Here is a 14,123-nt window from a genome sequence, read left to right on the forward strand (position 1 = left end):
CCACCACCACCCCTCTCACCCTTAACTTGCCCTTTCTCGTCCTGTGCCTCCGTGCAAGTTGCCATTCCCCCTGCTCCCCTCCCTTGTGCCACAGATTTCAACAAAGAAAACCACGGACCTCAGGCACAGCAGCATGCCACCTTTAAAGAAATGTGAACCAGATACGAGATTCTCATACATCACTGACTTTATCTTGAAGGTAGGATGTAATTTTTTAAGAGTTTTATGCCAATGAATATTCACGACTTGCAAATCTATTACAAGTATGAACCTGCCACAGGACTGCATGAGGCTCGGCATGCTGCAAACACGCCACTAACTTAATCTCTGCATCTCAACCCACTATCGGGAAATCAAAATTTCGCATCCCACCTAATTCAATCACCCGCATGATACATTTCCCACCAATGTAGGTTCCATAAAATCTCCCTCATAAACTCTGTTTCTCTCCACAGATGCTGCCCGGCCTGCTGAGTATTTCCAGCATTTTTTATTAAAAAGTCCAAGTATGGGCTTGAATCAGTGGTAGTGTTCTTGCATCTCAGTCAGAAAAAAGTTATGGATTCCAGCTCACTCCTGAATAAGTGCACTTTTTCCTCTATCAGTTTGTCAATTAGAAAGAATATTCATTCATATATAGTGCAATTAAGAACATTATAAAGTACTTTGCAGCCGCTGAAGTTCTTTTAATGTAAGCAAATGTGACAATTTTATACATCAAGGTTCTCACAAGCAGCTGTGAGATAAATGACCAGGCCATTTGTCTCTTCAAAAAGTGCCAAGGGATCTCTCATGTCCAGAAACAGTGGCAGACAATGCTTTTGGATATCTCATCCAAGACGACCAAACCTTCAATGGTACAGCGTTTCCTTGCTACTCCATTGAAGTGTCAGCTTATGTCTCTGAAAGGAAGATTGAAACCCAGCTCTCTGATTCACAGGTAAGGCACTGAGCTAAGACCAACAGTCCTGTACATCTATTATTTTTGTTGATGTTTTCACTTCCTTCCTCCTCCTACTTCTTTTAAAAAATTACACTTTGTTAAAACAAGGTATCTTTCATAATGATTCTAAACAGAAAATGAACACTACGCAATTGTGTTGAATTTGAGGTTGAGCTCCAGGTTCACTTTCAGTGTAGAATACTGTTTTATCTTCAATTTATTACTCAACATAAATAGGTTCACTTTTCCCAGGCTTGTCTTACTTTAGGAGTGATACCTGGTGATCTTGAATGTTATTATTCATTGTGCTGGTAAAGGCATAAAGCAGAGCAGGAACAATGCAACAAGTAGATAACTGACAGCAACTCCAAAGCAACAACTGCTTACCCAAAATAGTTGTAGCTATTGTGGACCTGGTGTTTTTACAAACAACACTCACTCTTAACAAATGAGTTTCTTTATTGCTCGTCACAGTACATACTGGACTGAAATTCTGGCCCCGATGGGGCTTGACATGGAGGTGGGCATGTAAATTTGCACGCCGGTTCCCTGGTCCATCCAGCCCCCAGGTCATTTTCCTAAAGGGGTGTGTGGGGGTGGTCAGCAGAGCTACCTGCCCACACACTACACTTAGCTGATTGACCACGATAAAGCCTTAAGGCCGCCTGGAATTTTCCAGTTGGCCTTCAGGTTCTTGGAGGCATCATGGAACAGCCCAGCTGCCTGGCATTGGGCTCCCAGCAACAGGCTGAGAAGCTAGGCGCTTCAGGCAGGCTTAAAGGCTGCAGCCATAGACCACCCTCTAGAAGGGTTCCTCCTTCACAATGGTGGCCCGGCTGGCTGCTGAGGCCATTTTCTATTGTAAAATTTAAAAAGTTGGAGGCTGCCTCTATCTTGGAATGCCTTCTCCTTCACTTACCTGAAAAGGTAGCCTGCTCTTTCTTCAGAGTTGGTGGGCCCCCTGGGTTAGCCCTCTAGCTTCAAGAGCCTGCCTGCCATCCTCTGGCCATTTATTCGGCAATTCAGGGAAAATCACAACTGGGTGACTGTTCACCACACAATGTCGGCTTCTGACTCTCATGGCCCATGAATGTGTGGTTCTAAGTCTGCAGGTAAAATCCGGCCCATAGAGTTATTATTCTTTTTTCTCATCTACTCCTGCAATGTACAGGAAAACACATCTCAGTTTCGCAGTCTATAGTCAAAGAATATATGTTTGCGGTTTGATTCCTGTCAGAAAAGAGTTGAATAAGGCAAACCTAGATTGATAAAAGAGCCATTTGCATCAAACTGTCGATGACTGAATTACAGCTGTCGTATCAGAGATGTTCAATCACACTGAAGAACAATTTATCTGTGCCTCTTTCAGTTTTACTGTGACTTAGGAAAAGACAGAGACAGACAGTAAATTTCCTTTTGCTTGCAATTGTCATTTAAGCTCTGTAATACAGCTTCTCTTACAATTACCTTATACTCTTCACCCACAACAATCAAGTTTTTAATCATTGTATTAAAACATTGAGAGTCAGTCACTTTCTCTAGTCTCCTGGTTCATAAACACCTCTGCTTCTGAGTTTACTTAATATTTTAATAGAACATGGTCTAGTTTATTTCATAATCTCTAAGCGATAGTGCCATTGTAATGTTTTATGCATTCTTCTACTTGCAATTCCTTCAATGAACAGGTCATTTGGTGCCAACAGCCTGACTAGCCTTTTTCTCAATATAACCTCTTTTATCTTTCTGGTACCCATTTCATTCTTCTCTTGATGTCTGCTTTTTTTCTGCTTTCCCCCCTCTATTTCTATCCAAGTTCCTTACATCTCAGAAAATGTAGCCGACTTGATCTGATTACAGACCCCCACTTCAATTTCTGCTTACTCAAGGAAGTCCCTTTGTTTATCTGCATATCACATTCCAATTTCACTGTCTTTTTTAAGATTGTGTAATTGGGTAAGGAAGCATTTGTTTTTCCTCGTGTATCATAAATCAAGAATAGTAGACCATTATCAGCTTACAGGCCACCCTCCCACTGCTGCTGTGCCTGAGGGACTTCAAACCCCTGCTGAAACTGCATCTGGCCATTGGTTATATTGGTTATGCAGCTGCAGCTAGTTTGCTCCAAGCCAGAGACACATTCGGCTGGGTGGAAGTATACTGTTACATCACTTCTTGATCTTATGGTGACCTCCAAGTTTGCTATCTTTTTGCCTTGAAACCAGTTCTGTACCTGCACACCTCCTGGATCTTCATTCCCATGGAAATATGTCTCACAGTGTGTGTCTTCCAATACCCTATCCTCAAACAGCTTCTGGACTTCACTCACCCGCTATATCTGCCTCCGACCTTGGACAACAGTGGCCGATGCTCCATGTTGACTTCATCTACCTATGTCAAAGCTTTCCCACCAGTTCGCTGACTTTAACTCTGGACTCCCTCCTATTGCTTTCTATCTAATTCCGTTTACTATCAGCATTCTTTGTATCCTAAGAACCTCTATGTAACCAGGCCTATGGAATGTGAGTTTTCTGTATGCATTCATGAGCACATAGGGGCTGCTACTCTGGGCTTGGGCAATGACTTTTATTTCCACATCTTTCTCCCTTTTCTTTTCAAACTTCCGTTCTCTTTGCCCTTCTTTCTGATTGGTATGTTTCCTTTCTTTTCTCCCTCTTCAGGTAGGCTGCCCTCCCAAATACCTACCCCAATCCTGCAGTGCTCCTCAATCTTCCTATTTTCCTGCTGCCATCCCAGGCTTGACTCCCTCTTAGATAAGTCTACAGCTTCCCTATATCCCTCTCTTGACATCCTCCCCCCAAGTGTACCCTCAATGATCCAGAATGTTATGGAAGGTGTTGTCAATACTTACTCTCAATAACCTGGTGAGTAAAGATGAGTTTGGGTTCCACTAAAATCACTAGGCTCCAGACATCATTATAGTCTTAGTCCAAATATAGGCAAAAAAAAGCTGAATTTCAGAAGCAAAGTGAGAGAGTGACTCCCTTTAATATGGTAAACATTTGACCAAGTTTAGCATCAAGGAGCTCTTGTAAATTTGAAGTTAATAGGAATTTCATGCTTCAGTATATTCTGAACTTTCAAACTAATTTTTATATTTTAAAACTGATCACAAAGGGCTGCAAAAGACAGCAGCCCAAGGATCACCTGATTTCTTTTGTGGATTGATACCAATCCCCTGTCTCAAGAGGGAACAAAAGGAACATTCCAGACCGATGTTGAATCAATGCCTTTTCCTGAAATTAATTCAAAAGGGTAAATCAATTGAATGGCTCATTCAAACAAAGACACAGGTTGTCTCAAACTCTCAAGGTGTCAAACAACAATACAGGATGATTGGAACCAACACAGACACCACCCTTTGTTTGTAAAGAAGAATTTAGAACTTTAAAAAGGTCACGTGATGAGACAACCATGTTTTCTGTGTGCTTTTAAATCACCAAGAAGCTTCTTTCAGACAGAGTTCTAGCAAAAGCGATTGAATTAGCTGTAGGCCACCAAGGAGCCAAGCTAATAACAATACCTTGAAAGTTGGAGGTTCCAACAGAGAGGGAAGGACTCCCCCAACCTGGGCCATCTGAGAACCAACCTTCTAGAAATTCGACTACAAGAGACCTCACAGCCTGCTGATCACCCTTCGCTTTACAAGGCCTTCACTTCAATTCAAACATCAATTTCATCTAACAAATTACTGGCCTGCCATGAAAAAGACTGAGATAATTGTAAGCTATAATAGTATGTAGCCTTCATCTGCATCTAATCTTTGAGGGTCTAAGAGAGCGTATGTGAGACAAGTGAGTGAAACATTGTGTCATTTTGGAATAAGTGCATCATAATAAGTGACCTTTTTTATTTTTAAAACTCACTAAAAGCTTGCTGCTGGGTTTATTTAATTGAGCACTGTCTCTGAGGGTCTGAAAACACTCACCTCATACATACAAACATACTGATCATGGGCAGTAAAAGAAAACACAAATTCGGCCCATGACAGGGAATCAGAGAAAACTTTCCAATGGCCAGAGTCATCTAACACAAAAGGAAAATGGTTGAGGTTGCTGGAGACCAATCATCTCAGCCCCAGGACACTGCTGCAGGAGTTCTTCAGGGCAGTGCCCTAGGCTCATCTAGCTTTACTTCTACTTACTTTTTAATTTCTACTCACCTCCTGGCTCCCCAAAGTCTGTCCACCATCTAAAAGGCACAAGTCAAGAATGCAATAGAACACTGTCCGCTTGCCTGGATGAGTGCAACTCCAACAATACTTAAGGAGTTTGGTACCCTCCAGGACAAAACAGCCCACTTAGCTGGTATCCCAACTACCACCTTAAACATTCATTCCCCCTACCACCAGCACACCATGGGTGCAGTGTGTACCTTCTACAAGATGCATTGCTGCAACACATCAAAACTTTGTTGACAGCACTTCCCAAACCCACTTTAGAAGGACAGGGGGCGCCAGGGACCACCTCAACTTGCAAGTTCCCTTCCAAGTCAAACACCATCCTGACTTGGAACTGTATCACCGTCCCTTTATTATCACTGGGTCAAAATCCTGGAAGCCCCCACCTTTCAGCACTTGCCGGACAGCAGCAATTCAAGAAGCTGGCTCACCACCACATGCTCAAGAGCTGTTAAGAATGTACAATAAATACCTTTGACACACACATCCCATGAATTATTACAAAAAAGTTTTGATGTGAACTCCAACCAATCTTTTTCAAACTCTTAGGAATTGCTTAGGAATACTTCCAAGGTCTCACTTTTAAGGAGCTGTTACATTCCACACATTACTCTATACAACTCATTAATTCATAGTTTTTCAACCATGGAAGCTTCCTTCTATGCCTTTTACATATCATCACAATTCCAGACGATGGGAAAATCAGTACCTCTGATATACAGGATGAGAAAGGCCCTTATATTCCCCAGAAATAGTCAGAACATTTTTTAAATGAATAAACACAATTATTATCTGCTGTCTACCGCATTCAATAGCAGAATATGGATTTTCAAGATCAACTTTCTGTTTACCTGGGGAGAGGCAGCGATGGAACGAAAGCACCACAAGAATAGCAACACCCAGAAAAAAAATATATATCTTGCCAGATCAGCCACGCACAATGTATGTCTCATTTTTCTAAGACACTGCCCCTCTGTGCAGCACAAATGTAGCAACATCATAATGGCACTAAAATATAATATGTGCTACTCTTCTGGATGCTCTTTGCCAACTTTGGTGCAGAGGCAGGTTTCTTCATCCCAGCTACCAAATCAGATCCCTAACCATTGACTCCATCCAACTCCCTGGCCACTTTCTAAAACAGACCATCTGCAACTGTGGCTTTCTATGTGACCCTGAGCTGAGCTTCCAACTATATATCTGCTTCAAAACAGCCTACATCCCATCGTCGGAACGTAACTTGTCTCTGACACTGCATCAGATCAATTGCTGCTGTAATTTCTCAATCATGCCTTTGTTGCTTCTAACCTTAACTATTCCAATGCTCTTCTGGCAGGCCTCAAATCTTCCACCCTCCACAAACTTGACATCCAAACCTTGGCTGCCCATAGCCTAGCTCACAGCAAGTCATGATTACATATCATCGCAGTGCTTGATAGCCCGCTTTAGCTCCCAGTTTGGTAGCATCTCGATTTTAAAATTCTACCCTTGTTTTCAAATCCCTCCATGACCTGGCTCCTCAATATTAGTGTGATCACCTCCAGCCCTACAGTCCTCTGAGATCTCTACACTATTCCTATAACTGACTGCTGTGCACCTCAATTTTCACTGCTCCTCAATTGGCAGCCGTACCTTCAGCCGTGTAGGACCCAAGCCATGGAATTCCCTCTTGAAACCTCTTCAACTCTCTAGCTCTCTCTCCTCCCTTAAGATACTCTTTAAAACATATCCCTGTGACCAAGTTTTGGGCCACCTCTCCTAATGTCTTGTGCAGCTCAGGGCTAAATTTTGTTTGATAACGCACCTGTGAAGTGCTTCGGAACATTTTACTATATTGAAAGGAGTTATATAACTGCAAGTTGTTGTCGTATTTGGCAAAGGCTCAGATAATTCCACAAAAATCTTCTACCTGCGCCGGAAGGATGGGCAAAGATGCCAATAAAGAATTCAGAAGAAACTTCTTTACACAAAGTATTTAAAATGTGGAACTTGGTACCACATGGAATAGTTGAAAGGAATAGATGCACTTAACAGGAATCTAGATAAGTACATGAGGGAGAAATAAATAAAACGATATGTTGATAGCGTGCGATGAAACTGTGCAGGGAGGTGGTGTTTTTGGAGCACAAACATTAGTAGACCAGCTGAACTAAATGGCCTGTCTCTGTGTTGAAAATTCCATGCAACTAACTCAATTATTTAAAGTCAAAATTTGATGCAATCCTCCTGAAAGGTTCCAGTGAGTTCTTACGCAAAAGCAATATAATGCAGATGTTCGAAATCTGAAATAAAGACAATGCTGAAAATACTCAGCAGATCTGACAGCATCTGTGGATAGAGAAACGACGTTAGCATTGCAGGTCGATGACATTTCATCAGAACTGGGAAATGGTAGAAATGTAATAAATTTAAGCAGGTGAAATTCAGAGGTTGGAAAAAGAACAAAAGGGAAGGTCTGATAGGATGGAAGGTGTGAGACATTAAATGACAAAGTAGGTGGGTGTGCACAGCCAAAGAGATTAGTAGTGGAATGAGTAAAGGAAGGAAAGATGTATCCAGAGGAGGTCTGAATGGCAGTATCATGAACAGCTGCCACCTGAAACCAAAAACAGGAGAAACAATTAAGACTGAAACATGCACAAAAAAGGAAAAAAAGTGTGAGCATTGTTGAACTTGTTGAATTGTTTTCGGGTGACAGCTGCTCATGATTTATTCTGCGATTCACATCTTCTCCGGACAAACCTTTTCTTTCTTTACTTGTTCCATCATCACTTCCTTCAACTCTGCACAATCAACTCTTTTGTTGCTTAATGTCTCTCGTCCTCCGCCCTATCATAGACCTTCCCCTTCATTCTTTTTCTACCCTCCCACATTTCACCTGTGTGAAACATTTTAGATTTCTCATTCTCCCGGTTCTGATGACAGGTCATTGACCTGAAATATTAACTCTATTTTTCTCTCTACACAGATGCTGCCTGCACTGCTGAATATTTCCAACATTTTCTGTTTTTTTATTCCAGTTAGACTTTTCTGCCACGTTCTCCTAGGCTGTGCCCCCCCTCCCAAAGATTTGCCAAACAAATCACCAGCATGCAAACAGAAATTTCCACATTCTTAGCCTTGGGATTCATTCTTACTGGCGCAGGTGGGAGCCTGAGAAAAGAAAGGATTCCCAAATGGAAGGTTCTTTCCTTTGCAGGGATCTTTCCATGCAACATTGGAGATTTGGGATGAAGGGTATTGCAGACAGTAGTGGCCTAAATGGGGTGCTGAACCATTTGAGAGATATCCAAGCCATGTGTTACTTCTGTGCCCTGAAGGAAATCATCTACCATATACACGTGGACTGCAAGAAGTTGCAGCCCCTATTTTACTATCTAAAAGTGTTACTCCTCAAATTCTGGCTAAACTTCAGACCTGTACTTCTGATTCTTGGTGACCCAGGGTATGCAGGGGAGAAGGCAAGTGGGACCTCATGGGACTACCCCTGGGTTTGGTGCAAATTCATGGGTCCAAAATGAGTGCGACCTGCAGGGATGTTGATGTGGCAGCATGCCGTTCTTCCATGGTCTTGCCACACTAGGTGGCCCTGAAGAGGAACATGCGGAGTCCACTAATATGCTGAAGGCTTTCTGTGACTATTGGGCACCACAGGAAGTACAGTGTTTAGTCGACAGAGATAACAGTAAACTTATTTTGTTTTAATGTAAGTTTCTTTAGCTTTGATTGAACTTCAACAAAAACAAGAACTACTTGCATTATACAGCACATTTATCATAGAATCATAGAATAGTTACAGCAGAGGAAGCCATTCGGCCCATCATGTCTGTACCAGCTCTCCATAAGATTAATTTAGCTAGTGCTACCTACACCCCACCTCTGCATAGCCCTACAAAATTTTCCTCTTCAGATAACGGCCCAATTCTCTTTAGAAAGTTACGATTGAATCTGCCTCCATGACACTCTCAGACAATGCATTCCAGATCCAAATCACTGACTGCACAAATAAGCTTTTCCTCATGTTGCCACTGTTTCTTTTGCCAATCACCTCAAATCTTTGTCCTTTAGTGCAAAAAAACACCTCAGTGCTTCAAAGGAGCATAATCAGCCAAAATACCGAGGCAAGCAAAGAATGGAACATTTCAGGCCAAAGATCTGCCATGATTATATCAAATGGCAGTGCAGGTTGGAGGGGCCATATGATTTACTCCTGATCCTATTTCTTAAGTTATTAGGACATGTGACTAAAAGCTTGGTGAAAATATCAAGCTTTAAGAGGTATCTTAAAAGGGGAGATAGAGAAGAAGAGGTTTTAGCAGGGAATTCCAGAGTTTGGGGTTTACACAGCCAAAAGCAAGTTTGCTAAGGAAGGGCATAGGACATTGGGGATGCACAGAATTGGAGGAATTGCAGAGTTCTTGGAAGTTAGGGCTCTAGGGTGCTACAGGATGGATGGATAGATGGATGGGAATGGGGGTGGGGGGGAGGAACTGATGGAGGAATCTGAAGGCAAGGATTGGAATTTTAAAATTGAGGCATTGCTGAACTGGGAGCCAGTGTTGGTCAGGGAGCAAGTAGGCGATGATTGAAGGCGATTTAGAGATTAGCGGTGCCTGCTCAAACAGGTTAGTTTACCAGCTAGTAGCCCTAGGGTAACCCCAGCGACACCTTCAATTATTTAATATATAAAAAAAAATTAAAGCACAAAAAAAAAGGCGCGGCCAGTTGCTCAATATAAAGACAGATACGTGGCAATAAGCCTACAGCCCAATTGTCACCTTGCCGAATGCAGGAGCTGGGATCTTGGTGCGAGGACAGGTGTTTGCTACCTGAGTGTGGGTGGGAGGGAGGAGGCGATGGTCATAAGCACTCCCTCGGTTATTTTTTTCCCCCCACTTTTAAAAGTCAACATTTAACACGACTCCCCCGCTTCATTCGCTGAGGGACAAATCCCTGACTTAAAACCGCCGCCCTTCACAAAACAAACATACAAGAGGAGAGGAAAGGGGGTGGCGGGGGGAAATTTACCATGAAGCCAACACGAATTCCCAAGTTCTTCGAGAAAGTTTCCCACGTCTTCTCCCGGAAGAAGAAGTACCAACTGATTCAGGACAGTGACTTCGACGGCAAGGTGAGTGCCTGCTTATTATGGGATGCGGTGCTTTGCCTTTGCTATGGGATCAGGGCTCGTTCGCGGGCTGGGACTTGGCAGGTGGTCCTGGGCTCGAGCTACACCCCTGTCCTGCTGGTCACTTCAGAAAACAAAAAGCTGCATTTTCATTCTGCTAAAGGAACCAATATTTTTAACAACGTTTGTTTCCCCCCGCCCCCCCCCCTTTTTTTTCCTTTGCTAATACTGAAAATAACCCTTCTTGTCAAATGTTGACAGTAAGGGGGGGATGTTACATTTATTCATTTTTTTTTCTCAAATGCTCGTGGTTTTCTGGGGATTCTTTTTTAAAAAAAATTAAATCGTGTCCCTTTTTTAAAAAAAAAATATACAAAAGAACGAAATGTTGAATTTTCTGGCCCAGAGGTTGGGCGCGGAAGTGGGTCTAACTGATAAGCTCTTCCAGCAAGCCAGCACAGGTATGATGGGCCGAATGTCCTCCTTCCCTGCAGTGCGATTCGATGAACAATACCTAAAGTGGTAAGTTTTCTGCCAAAAAAAAAAGTTGGCAGCTGTTTTTCGTGGTCATGACCTGTGCTTTTCTTTTAGTTAATCCAACCGAAGTATTGAAGATATGTTTTAAAGATAGTTGCTGACCTTTTTTTAACCTTTTTAAATAAAAGATCGAGGCTATTGTTTTTAATTGTGGTTCTTTGGGGGTCTCAGACTGCATTTCCAAATGACTACAGCATTGCTGATTTATCATCTTGCAGTTTTCACAATAACTGTCACTTTTTGCTTATACAGGTGGCATTTCTAGGCCTGTACACTAGATCCCTTCTTTCATTGCATACACATAGCATTTCACCTGGTTTTACAATACTATTAAATAGACTGTCTTGAAAGAATTACTGAACCTAATATAGGCATTTTATTTTTTACCTGGTATGCAGTAGATGAAAGAACATTTATCCTTGGGTATGTCTGCAATGTACAATGGCCAAAGGAGTTTCAAACAGCTCCCAGCTGTACAAAGAATTAAGTTTAAAGTATTAAGTGTACGTCTCTCTGATGCTTTCCATCATTTGAAATATTACTGCTATGATATGGGCTTTCTACTTAAAATTCAAAACAAGAGTCAGCTGTCACAGGTAAGGCTGCACTCCCTATGCTCAGAAGCTTGCAAAATGTGCCTACGATATATTTTCTGGTGTGAACTGTGTTTATTTTTCTCTTATGATTATGCCCCGTAATTATGCAGGTGTGCATGTGTTAGATGGTAGCATAGTGGTAATGTCACTGGACTAGTAAACCAACAGTTTAGGCTAATCCTCTGGGGATACTAGTTCAAATCCCACTGCGGCAGCTGGAGGAATTTAAATTCAATTAATAGAACCTGGAACTGAAAGCTGCTCTCACTAATGGTAATCATGTAATCAGCATCAATTGTTATTAAAAACCCATCTGGTTCACTAATGCCCCTTTTAGGGGAAGGAAATCTGCTGTCCTTACCTGGTCTGGCCCACATGTGACTCCAGACCCACAGCAATATGATTGACTCTTAACTGCACTCTGAAATGGCCTAGCAAGCCACTTGAATCAAGGGCAGTTAGGGATGGATAACAAATGCCGGCCTTGCCAGCAATGCCCATATCCCATAAAAGAATAAATAAATAGCCATTAAATTGCCAAAAACAGCAAAGGAAGAGGAATAACTCATTTGGCCCATTGAGCCTGCTCCACCACACAAACAGATCATGACTGATCATCCATCTCTGTGCCATTTAGCCTCATATCCTTTGATGTCATTAGTATCCAGAAATCTATCAATTTATGTCGTGAATATGCTCAGTGATTGAGCTTCCACAGCCCTTTGGGGTAGAGAATTCCAAAGATTCACCATCCTCTGAGTGAAGAAATTCCTCCTCACCTCAGTCTTAAATGGCCTGCTCATGTGTCTACGTTTCTAAACTCACCAGCCAGGGGAGCCATCCTATCCACATCTACCCCGTCAGCATGTAAGCATTTTGCAATTTTCAGTGAGATCACCTTTCATTCTTAGAAACTCCAGAGAACACAGGCCCAGGTTCCTCAATCTCTCTTCATAAAACAATCCCGCCATACTGGGATTAATCTGTTGCCCTCCCTGTGTGGCAAGTATATCCTTCCTTAGATAAGGAGACCAAAACTGTCCACAATACTCCAGGTGCAGTCTCACAACAGGTCAGGCTGAAAATTACTGAACAGTATTTATTAAGAGGCAAAAGTAACAAACAAAATGGTTCAATCAGCACAATAAGTATAATTCTAGAAAACTTGATTTCTCACCAGTGCTTTAAAACCATTTGAAAACATTGGCCCTTTGCAGTAACTTTCATCAATTAGTCTACATGTCCTCGGTATTATGAAAAAAACCACTTGAGTCCGGGTAGCCTTCAGTCTGTATGGTGAGAAGCAAACTGAAGCATCTGGTCTGTCAGCCTGGTTGAGTCACTTTGCCTTTTTTAGGTTGAACTAGTACAAAAAGAACATTTAAAACCGAAAACTATGATTTTACAATTAATCAAGTCATTCAAATATGTGCTAACAAAGCCTGGCAGGAAATGACAACAGACTATTAATAGCTTAATAACTATGAATTTGTTATCCTGGACATTAATCCTAGCTTTACAACTCAAGTGCATGAAAAGAAAATGGCTTTGTAGATTCAAAGCAAAATCATTTGTGCCTTCATTTCAGGTGAAAATAAGTAACTGCTTTTGTCCTCCAGTACAACTATTTCCTTTACTCCATTACTCATTCGTTCACTGTCTGGGATCAAGTTGAAGAAAACACCTTTTTTAAAAAATTTTTTTAATTGAGGATTTTTCTGTGACTATTCTTTTGTTGGTCCCTATGCAAGAGACCAAGTTCACAGGGCATAAGGCATTTGCTGCTCTCCAGAATTATGCATGACATCCAAGTGTTAGAGCTGCTTTTGGGAACTCTGTGTCACTTTAGAACTATTTGAATGAGGTGGCAGAAGGAGGAAATTTGGTGTTTCGCAGTAATGGGAATCTAGCTATGAGGTAGTATGTGCTCTTTAAATAAGTAACTACTTTATTAATGTATACCCACTTCATCAATCACTAATTTACAGTCCAGCAGGAAGCATTTTGTGGCTAAATTTTATGTGCAGAGTTGAACAATATTAAAAAGAATATGTGAAAGGTGGTAACACAATGTGATGATCTCCATTTAGAAAGTTATTCTACAGAAATGCATTTTGTCTGTGACTCTCAAAGGCACTTCCAATGAAAACTATCACCTCCTATGTTATGAAGTAATCTATTAAAAACATTTTTTTTACTCTTTCATGGGATGTGGGTATCAATGGCAAGGCCAGCATTTGTTGCCCATCCCTAATTGTTCTTGAACTGAGTGGCTTGCTCAGCCATTCGGAAGGCAGCTAAGAGTCAACCATATTGCTGTAGGCCTGGAGTCACATGTAGGCCTGACCACATAAGGATGGTAGATTTTCTTCCATAAAGTACACCAGTGAACCAGATGGGTTTTTACAATAATTGATGATAGCTGTCATGGTTACCACCATTACTGAGACTAGTTTTATATTCCAGCTTAGTTAATTGAATTTAAATTCCACCAGTTACCATGGTGGAATTTGAATCCATGTCTCCAGGGCATTAGTCTGTGCTTCTGGATTATTAGCCCAGTAATATTACTATTACAGCACCATTTCCCTGTGTAAAAAAAAATATAAAGCCGGTCACAACCACAGGATATCCCAAATGCTTTCCAACCAATGAAGTACTTTTGAAGCGTAGTCACTATACAAGAAATGTCTGTCAATCTGCATGTAACAAACTCCCACC

General features: G+C 41.6%; 1 protein-coding gene across 6 annotated transcripts in view; it reads left to right on the forward strand.

Annotated features, from left to right (window-relative positions):
- The first annotated feature begins 9,919 nt into the window (after positions 1–9,919).
- LOC121279622 (calcium-transporting ATPase type 2C member 2-like) overlaps positions 9,920–14,123 on the forward strand; it is a 72,179-nt gene continuing 67,975 nt past the window's right edge. For all 6 annotated transcript variants that reach the window (XR_005943449.1, XM_041190792.1, XM_041190794.1 and 3 more), the window contains exon 1: positions 9,920–10,272. Coding sequence is in view for 5 of the 6 variants with exons in the window: in XM_041190792.1 (XP_041046726.1) it covers positions 10,171–10,272 (102 nt within the window). In the remaining variant the exon portion in view is untranslated. The remainder of the gene's footprint in view (positions 10,273–14,123) is intronic.

Source organism: Carcharodon carcharias, chromosome 7 (assembly GCF_017639515.1).
Source record: "Carcharodon carcharias isolate sCarCar2 chromosome 7, sCarCar2.pri, whole genome shotgun sequence".
Lineage (NCBI taxonomy): Eukaryota > Metazoa > Chordata > Chondrichthyes > Lamniformes > Lamnidae > Carcharodon > Carcharodon carcharias.